Raw genomic sequence first — 9,749 nt, forward strand, 5'->3', positions numbered from 1 at the left:
TGGAACTGGTGAGTCCAGAGTCAGGGGCTGGCGGCGAGAATCGGTGGTGGGTTTTATTTCTAATGGGCTTTAGTGGCAACAGCTGCACCTGCAAGAGGCTGGATCTGTGTTTACGGAAGTAGCTGGCGCTCCGGTGCACAGCCTCTAAAAGGTTGGGGGTCCTTTATAACAGAGCATCAAACGAAAGCAAAATCGCCTGAGGCTAGGACAGAGACCTGGGAAGCAGGACTCCTGGCTTCTGGGCCCTGCTCTGGGAAGGTCTAACCATTAGAAAGAAAGGAGTGGGAATCTGGACTGTGAGCTCCACTGGAAGGCGTGGGGTAGTCACAGCAGGGAGCTGGGTAATGGTCCCAGCTTGGCCACTGACTGGTGTGACACCCTGAATAACGCTGCACAAGTTGTACCCCACCACCGGTCCCCCAGAGCCTGCGGTCCTTCCTCTGCACGGTGCTGTAGAAGAGACTGAAAGCTGCCCGTAGGATGCCTTAGCAATGCTGGAGGTGTTTCTTTTCTGACTCCTGAGCGCCATAAGCTGATGCCCTGAAACATAAGATTGAGCGGTCGTTTATCATGGCAAACAACCAATGTCACTGTTGGTTCGCGCTCCCCTTCGTACAGTCCGAAGTATTTGATTCTCCTGCCGCAGGGAGACCACAGAGTCAGCACCCTGGGGAACGCCTCCGCTACACAAAGAAGGGTGTGTTTAACTCAGGTTAGTCAACCCAGGTTCACAGAGCAATGGAGATACGGCAACTTGGCGCCTAACTTCGGTTAGCCACACACGTTCAAGCCTAATGAACAACCTGGTTTTGAACTGGCCTGGCTAAGCCAGGCTGGAAGTCGGGTTACTGTGTTAGCTAATCAGAGTTAAAAACCCCTCGGTGGGCGCAGGCGTAGCGTAGACACACCTGTGTGTGAAGCAGCGTTTCCTTCCACTCGGCTTAAACTCCCCTTTGCCGTGATGCCTCTAAAAAGAACTTGTCAATGGTAAGCTGCTGGTGAGCCAAGACCCCCACCTGTCATGCTGGTGGCTGTTGTCTCATTGTTTCCTTGTGCCCCCCGAGTGGTTATCTCTTGTCTATACTTAGATTAATTAGCCCTTTGGGAAAGGGGCTTGTCTTTCTTTGTTGTGTGTTTGTACAACCCCTGGCACCATGGAATGCTGGGCCATGACTGGGGTTCCGAAGCACAATGGTTATACAAACAAACCACAACTTGCTTTACGTTTCCCTGCCACTGATTTCCATCCACTGACCGTGGGCCGGATTCTCACCAACACTGAGCCATCCCTGGCTACGCTCAGACATTGCAGACGGTTTGCTGCACACTCCACAGAGCTGAGTTTGGTGCAGCTGGGAGAATTTCCCAACTGCCTGTTAGGGTCAGTTTGAAGCTGCCCAGGGCCCTGCTGTTTCCATCAGTCACCATGAGGCAGCAAAGTAACCGCTTGTTGCTCCCCTTGTCTTTCGCAACTTCGACAAACTGCATGAGACACAGAGGAAGCATGGCCGGATGGTGCTTCAACTCCTTGCTTCTAGGAGGGTTGCATTAGCGTGTGTGGGGCAAGAGCGGCTACACCCAGCCGGCGCTTCCTGCCGGAGGTCTGGTCGGTCATCACTAGGGAGTCACTGCTGTGACCCGTCCATGCCCAGGGCAGCCACCTGATAATGCCAAGGTAAGAGCAGTCTGTAAAAGGAGAGCAGGTTCTCCCAGCACTGGTGTGTGACACTGAAGTCAGGCTTCCCAACCAGCCACAAACTGCTTCTGATTCCCCACCCTGGTTATCAAGAAGCCAGCATACAAATACACACAGCCCCCTTTACTGCATTTCGGTCTCTGGCTCCCAATCGGCCACTAGGTCCAGTAAAGCGACCAGTTATTTAAACTCTCTGCTCTTTACCAAAAAGGTTCCTCCTGATCCCAAGGGGTCAGCCACAGCACCAGATCAATATCAGTTTGGATCTTACCCAAAATCCCACGCTGCCAGCCAATCCTTTAATAACTAAAACTAAAGGTTTCTTACAAAAAGAAAGAAAGAAACAAACAAACAATTTAAAAACTAGCTTTTTAATGCAATGACACTTACGGACAGGCCAGTGTTGGAAATGGCAACTCACAGCTTCATGTTACAAATATGCGAAAGCTAGGACAGAACAAAGTGCCTAACAAGAAGTTTATGGACTTTGATCTTCACGACAAGTCCTCGCCTCGGCACGGAAGGAGGATGAAGAGCGTGTTACGGCCTCGTCAACAATACGACACATCCAGTTGGCTCTGAGCCACATCCAGAGCTGCTTGTCAACATATGTACAAGAGTCTCTACTGGAAACAGCAAACGTTGGTGAAGAACCAATGGAGAGTCTTGTGAGAGGTGTCCTGGATTCTGATCGGACATGTAACTTGTTCAGCCTGGCCAAGGAATATGGCATCAAAACACTTGCTGATATGGCCAAGAAGACCAAATTTAAGTCTGGCAGTGGAGCGACAATCCCAGGTGCTGTCAGTCCAGCAATTGTCTTCAGCAGAGCCCTGTCCTTAGCGAGATGCAGAGATGTTTCAATGGCAACTCTTCTTAGCCACCCAATAGGACCCGGGCCTGCAGCCCTCTTCTGTGCTGATGGAACCATGAGAAGAACAGACAAAGCTGAATTAGAACATCTGCTGGAAGCTCAGGCTAAAAGAATCCATGAGCTAAGAGCATTCAGCAGAGAAGCCACAGTGTAGGTCCGAGATGCCATGGCTGTCAGACAAACGGTGGCTGGAGACGTATTCCACACATGCAGTGAACTGGCTGCTGAGTACTTGAGGCAGGGCTTAGGAGGATTTGAGAAGCTAATTCTCTAGTTGACAGATACGACAACAGTAACTCTGCAGGCTGCAGCGAGACAGCACTGGGCTGGATCTCAGGTTAGGTCCAAGAAATACCTGGTGATTGGGGGACGCCCTGTGCCTCCACGGGAAAAGTTTTGGAATGTGGCATCCAGCAAGCAGTCACTTGTCCAATTGCTCTGTGAGTATTTGGTTCCAAATGCACCGGAGATCGTAAGAACACACCCAGCAGAGGCGCACCTTCTTGCTGGAGGCTTTTCCAATGATGAAGTACCAAAATCCAACACCAGCAGAAATGTTGAAGAAGCCCAAGACTTGAATTGTCCTCAGGAGGACATGGATCCAAGGATACTTCTGCATCCTGTATGTGCTACTATGGTTGTTGGGTCTTTTGGTGTCGAAGCAACTGTAGTTATTAGGTCACGTGACACCAATGTTTTGGTCCTTGCTGTTCACTGCTTTCCACAAATGGGACACACACAACATGTGGATTGACACAGGCACCATCACCCGCCAGCACAACTGACAAGCATCCATCTGTATCCGTGCAAGCAATCTGTGACGCGCTCACTCCTGACTGCTGCAACATACTTCCTGCGGTGCACACAGTAGTAGGGTGTGACCCTGACTCATCCCTATTTGGTACTGGAGGGAAAAGAAATCTGTGTATAATACTGTCAGAACAAAGGGAGTTTACTGCTTCAGGGACCTTGCACAATTGAGAGAGTGATGGACAAGCTGTCATTTCTGCAGGAAGGAAGTTGGCAGTGGTGTGGTGTGACCAGGGCGAGAAGGAAAAGGAGACCCCCAGAGACCTAAATTCCTTGTGCCTCAATCTAGCCATCAGAAAGGACAAGTCTCTAGGCAACCGCCCACCATGTGAGGACAGTTTTGAAGAGCATGTCATAAGAGCTTCTTGGCAAAGACAGATTTAGCTATCTTTGCACATTGGGAAAGCAGATGTTGGATCACCATTGCATCACAGATGGGAAAATGTGGGTGCTGAAAGACTTCCTGTATTATTCAAGGGTCCAATGGGACCTGAGCTTCCACCAGACCTTATCTGTGCCTCTGTCAGAAGGGCACAATCCAGCGTGTCTGTCGTCAGAACAATCCGCCCTGCACAGATACATGTACAGGCCAAGGCAGTGAAGACTGTGGTAACTCAAACACTCTCGGCAGAGATCATTAGTGGTGAACAAGATGATAGAAAAGTCACCAGAGCTATTGCATTGCAAGGATCCCGGCATATGTTAATATTAGATTTGTTTTACCTTTTAGATTAGTGTTGTGATGCTTTGAGGTCACCGAGAAATCCAATCTGATGTCTTGAAATTATCCAAAGAGCCATTAAACTAACAAACAAATAGAAACATTTCAAAGGCGTCACTTTAGCATGTTGATGGTGTTCCATTTGTCCCTGTGTCTATGGTGGATGGCTCCACCTCATACATCACTGGAAAGCTTATTAGGTCTGCTTTAAGATGAGGTACAACGTGAGTGTGTTTAGACAGGGCACATTAAGTTGACCCAATAAGTGGTGTCTGCCCCTCGCTGATTTGTGCTGCCTGAATGGAGCAGGGGGGTCGGATCAGACTGAAGAATCCGGCCCGCTGTATGGCAAAGTTTGTTTTGTGCAGAAGAGAGAGGGATAAAGACAGAGCTGGCGTTAGTCGCTACAACTGCATTGTACACAATGAAACGACACACACAACATGGCAATGGTTTGATTTGACATTCCCCCACCCCCAAACCGCCACCAAAAAAGAAATTAATTTTTTCCCTGTACAAACTGTCTGCTGAATTCAAACCAGTTACTGGGGGGGGGGGAGTGGGAAATTTAACATTCCCTGACATATTTTTGCCCAGCTCTATTCACAGTGTCTGCTGTTTTTCAAAGCCTTTTCTCTTGGAATCCTGAGATCAGGAAATAATTTCAACTTCCTTTATCTGTTTTAAAAACAAACAAACAACCCACCAACCCTCCCTTCCCCCCCCTTCCCCCCCCCCCCCACACACACACACACACACTTCTAGCCTGCAGAGTTAGAAAGTGAAAAGCCTAAAAACAGGAAGCAATTATACCGTAGAAATCAGGAGGCAAACAGAGAGAATCTTAAGTGAATTTCTCGCTGAAAATCACGAGATTTAAATAAGTTTTGTGATTTTGGGGACCCTACCTCCTGATTTTTGAATGCTTGGGTTGGCAATTATGAATAACATTAATTATTTGTATTGTTGTAGTGCCTATGAGCCGTCATGTTCATGGACCCTACTGAACTAGGGTTGTGTACAAACAGAACACAAAAAGGCTGTGCCTGTGAAGTTCTAATGTGCAATTTGTCATTCAAGAAAACCTGTATTTGCAGTTGCCGGAGCAGCAGAAAAAGGCCAGTTGTCCAAAGACCCGGGACAAAGTGAAGACGGAAAAACAGAGAGCTATTTCACTTGGACATCAGAGAGAAAAGACAGAAATGCATCCTGGCTTGCTACAAACACAGCCACCTCTGCAGGAGAAGGCCTCACAACAGCCAACGCAACAGTTCTCATCACAGTCAAGGACATCACCAGGAACAAAACCAGTAAGTCTTGGGCAGAGAACTCTACCAACCCCTCAGTGAGCTGTTATACTCATGAGTGAATCCACCGGGCTAACCCTAATGGGATTTCTTGCACGAGGGGACGTGGCAGGCTAGCAGACAGGGGGAGATGGTTTGGTCATCCTGCAAAAACGTTCACGATTTCAAAAATGTTTCTGTTCTGCATCGGGATGAAACCAAGCCCTTTCCAACGGTGAAAGAACGAGAGGCAGAGAGAGGCCCACCCTAGAAGAGACAGTCTGGGATCGAGTCACGGCCAGATCTTTTCGAACGACTAGGAAATTGGAACTGGGTGTCACCGCAGCCACTCAAGCACCAGAGGCCCTGCCTTGAGCTGCTCAAGGGAAACCTCTGCTGGGCACGCGGGTGGGGTCAGAAACAAAGCAAGCGAGAGGTGAAGCTGTATTAAGAGAGGGAAAGACCAGCAGCATCCCAGCCTTGGGGTCATCCACTCAGCATGCCCTCTAGCCCATCAAAGCACCACTTCAATATTAACCCTTCCCTCCCCAGGGTTGCTTTATTAGCCTAGATTTCCTGGAAAGCCAATGAGGCTTCAGTCCCCCAGAAGCTGTTCAGCTGCCTGAGTCCATGGCAGTGTAAAGCCCAGGGCAAAGTGAGAAGTGGATTTACGGCACGGAGCCGACCTTTGAAGGCTGCGCATTCAGGGCTGCTCTGAATCAGCCTCGCTCTGTTGACAGGCCTGGCGCTGCCTGGATTTACACCACCTGAAGAGTTGGCCCTCACAGTGACTCAATTCCTTCTCTTCCCTTTGCAGGAGGCTCTGCTTCCAGTTCTATCAAGTACTGGGTCCCTCCGGCGTTCATGGTCACTGCGTTGATCACCCTGTACTTCACTTACAGGAAGAGCACAGAGACAGGTGCGGGAGTGGCTGGTGTGGGGCTGCTGAGGTTATTTTTGACCATTTTTACCAGGAAAGGGGGGGGGGCGTTCCTTGGAGCCAGCGCCCCGAGGGATTCATGTGATCCCACCCCGCCTCCTGCCCAGGGCTTTGTGCTCTGCAAATTCCAGGCCCGAGTCTGATCCCAGCTGCCCTGGTGCAAATTCAGGTTAGCATCAGCGAAGGCAGTGGGGGACTCTGAATTAGGCTGGCCAGTTTTCAAACCAGACAGTCCTTCTATTGGAGGGGGGGTTGTCCCCCCCCGGCTGATACTGAGACAAACCTGGAATGCGTGTGCGAGATCAGGTGGGCCAGGCTGGCGTGACGCCCCCTTGAAAGTGGCATCCTCTGTGGGGCGTGCCCTTGTACCGCACGCATCCATCGCCTTTCAGGATGTTACGCTGCACGCTGGGGCTCCAGCAGGGTCAGATTTTAGATCCTGCTACTCCCAAACCACAGCTGCCACCTGAGCTACAGGAGAATCCCAGTCAGACGCTAGCAGTGGAGGGTCTATGACACAGCGGGATAGTTTTGATTTCGTCCAGGGGAGGGCAGCGATGCACTCACCCACCAGCCAGTTCCTTAGGTGACCTCCTTGTGAAGCGAGTCAGGACTGAAGCTTCACTTTAGAGTCTCCTGCCATGGCCCTTTGCTCGCCCCGTCCTTCCGTCATCCTCCCCACCAGGCTGCTTTCTTTGGCCAATGCAGAAGAAGGTTAAAAACCATTTATCCTCCTGGTGCCTTCGCTTAACGCCGCCCTTTGGTTTTGTTCCTCAGAAAGCCGCAGCAGAGCCGGATCTGACACTCTGTACTTGGGTAAGATTCACTCCACCTTCACGTCATGCTGTGCTGTGCACATCGTTGTGGTATCTGAGCAGTGATTTAAGGACCTAACCTGGCCTGATTTCAGTGGGAGTTAGGCACCTCTATAGCGTTAATGATCTGGACCCAAGTGATTTAGGAGCACAAGTCTCGTGGACTTTCAGTGGGTGTTTGAGGCACAAAGGCTTTAATTCCCAAGGCCAATAGTATTAAAGTTTATTGAGATTGTGCCCAAGGACCAACCAAAAACGAGTTCCCCACAGTGCCAGTCGCGTCACAAGCACAGACCGAGATGGTCCCTGCCCCACACCCCGGACAGATTTGCTGCCTCTCTCCTGTATTTACAAGTCACGAGTGGGGAGAAGGTCCTATCCCGCCTGCACCGATTCAGACAGGCGGGGATTTTGCACGAGCACCGGCTGAAATTTTTCAAATGGAAAAAATGTTTGTCAAAACCAGGCTTTTTTAAAAGAAAATAGAATTTTTCCACAAATGCATTGAAGTGGCTGCGGTTTTAAAAAAGTTTCAGTGGAATTTTAATAAAAGCGTTCAGCCCGTTTGTCTTGCAAGCTTTTGTTTTTGTTTTGTTTTTAAGAAGAGACAGAAGGCGGGTGAGGTAATCGCTGTTATTAGACCAACTTCCAGTGGTGAAAGAAACACCTTTGAGCTACACAGAGCTCGTCTTCATGGCTGGGAAGAGCTCTGTGTAAACTTCAAAGCTGGTCCAATAAAAGATATTACTTCAACCACCTTGTCTCTAATATTCTGAGACCATCATGGCTACAACAACTCTGCAAACAAGATTTTCCTGCAGTTCATTTTCCTTTCCCTTCTTTTGCATTTTCCGTTCATTGTGCATTGCCAGTTTCGATTGCTCAACACACTTCGGCCTAGACCCTACAAACAGGTATTAGTGATTTGTATTGCAGCAGAACCTGGGAGCCCTGGTCATGGACCAGAACCCCGTGGTGCTAGGAGCTGTACAAACACAAAAAAAAAAAGACAGTTCCAGACCTAAAGGTATTTAAGGGCCTAATTCCCATTGATGGCGTGTTTTCAATGGGAGTTAGGCACCTAATACCATTGACGATCTGGGGCTGTGTCCCCATTGTGGCTTTGAGCAGGAACAGGTGTGGAGCAACAGCAGCAGCAGATTTTTAAATAACCTGCTTTTCGTTTGTTTTTCTTTGTGTGTTTATGCTTTGTATTGCAGACTCTGATTCACAAGACAGTCAAGCCGTTCACGGTGCAGCCCACGTTCTCCCCCATCCGGAGGTAGGTCCATAAAACATATTTCCCTCTCCAGTGAAATTGTTAGAAAAATCCTAAATAATCCCATGAGCTCCTGGTACCCCAGCAAATGAGTGCCCGTGCCAGGACAGGAACTGGGCTCGTTCTCTGAGGTAGCCTAGTCTAACGGAGAAGGCATGAGGCGAAGAGTCAGGAATCCTGCATTCTGTTCCTCTGCCAGGCTCCCCATCGGACCCTGGGCAAGTCACCTCGCTAGACCTCAGTTTCCTCATCTGTAAAATGGGGGGAAAGAAGTCCAGACCCTGCTTTGTAAAACAGCTCACGTCCCTAGATCTCAAAGCGTTCACCCCACAGCACCATTTATGGATGTAATGCAATGACCACTGCTTAGAAAGCCTTGGTGCGAGCAGGTGTGCCTGAGTGGGTCTTTAGTCCTAAACTGCATTAAACTCGTTATTCAAATTTAGCGCCTGATTCAGCCCTGTGTTAATCCAGTTTCATGCCAACATAACTTCACTGATTCCAGCAGACTTGCACCAATACAAAAGTGGCCTGAAACTACGGTCCTTTGTTCTCAGGGCAGCATTGCCCAGTGACAGAATATCTGGGCTCTGTAGTCACTGCACCTCTGTGCCTCAGTTTCCCCACATGGGAATAACAGTGCTTAGCAAGAGTGCAACGAGGCTCCACCCACTCACGTTTGGGAAACACCCCCAAGGCAAACGGCAGCGGATCAGCCTGTTAGAACATGCAGGCGAAGGTCAGTCTACCGTGGCTGTGTTTTTTATTGCAGGCGTGGAATCAGACTGACGAGGGGACGTTGCAGGCGAAGGAGTCTCTATCCACAGAGGAAACCGCACAAGTTTGCTCGGACCCAGATCCGTCCCCCGGCCAGGCAAGAAGTCACTGATCCTTGGTTTTACTTTTTAGAAAATAAAATAAACGCCACAGCACTGATTGCATTTCTCACGGTGATCAGCTGCGACAAAAACTAGGGTGAAATCCTGGGCCCCCTGACGCCAATGGCAAACCTTCAATTGATTTCAACTCAACCAGGATTTCATGCTTAGCGCAGTACCATGACAGTTGCTCTTTCCAGGGGCTCCTCTTGTACGCCCGGCTCCCAGCTTCCAGGCTGCGTGGTGCTTTGTCCTGCTCTGTCTGTCTCTCTCCTCAGGCCGTGCCTGTCTTCCCCACCTACATACCCTTTCCCCAAAAGCAACGCTCTGCAAAATCCCCTCCACCCAGCCCTTCGAATTTCTGAGTCGCCTGCAGGCACGCCTTCATCTTGGGGACCGCTCGGAGCTCTGGCTGAAGGACTGACACGTTTAAAACGATTGTAGCCCCGT

General features: G+C 49.6%; 1 protein-coding gene across 1 annotated transcript; it reads left to right on the forward strand.

Annotated features, from left to right (window-relative positions):
* The first annotated feature begins 2,625 nt into the window (after positions 1-2,625).
* On the forward strand, positions 2,626-9,317 carry LOC137161193 (uncharacterized). The gene is made up of 6 exons (XM_067560305.1): positions 2,626-2,720; positions 5,182-5,411; positions 6,205-6,306; positions 7,105-7,143; positions 8,363-8,424; positions 9,194-9,317. The coding sequence occupies exons 1-6, from the start codon at positions 2,626-2,628 to the stop codon at positions 9,308-9,310; spliced, it is 645 nt and encodes a 214-aa protein (XP_067416406.1). The 3' UTR covers positions 9,311-9,317.
* The last annotated feature ends 432 nt before the right edge of the window (positions 9,318-9,749 follow it).

The sequence above is a fragment of the Emydura macquarii genome, unplaced genomic scaffold, assembly GCF_026122565.2.
Source record: "Emydura macquarii macquarii isolate MOO-44397 ecotype Brisbane River unplaced genomic scaffold, CSIRO-AGI_Emac_v2 contig_2273, whole genome shotgun sequence".
In the NCBI taxonomy this organism is placed as follows: domain Eukaryota; kingdom Metazoa; phylum Chordata; order Testudines; family Chelidae; genus Emydura; species Emydura macquarii.

What these genes read in the sequence shown, in the direction of transcription:
- LOC137161193 (XM_067560305.1), top strand. Translation starts at nt 2,626, where the DNA reads ATGAGAAGAACAGACAAAGCTGAATTAGAACATCTGCTGGAAGCTCAG. An exon ending in CATCACCAGGAACAAAACCA is followed by an intron (nt 5,412 to 6,204) that starts GTAAGTCTTGGG and finishes TTCCCTTTGCAG; the next exon opens with GAGGCTCTGCTTCCAGTTCT. An exon ending in ACGTTCTCCCCCATCCGGAG is followed by an intron (nt 8,425 to 9,193) that starts GTAGGTCCATAA and finishes TTTTTATTGCAG; the next exon opens with GCGTGGAATCAGACTGACGA.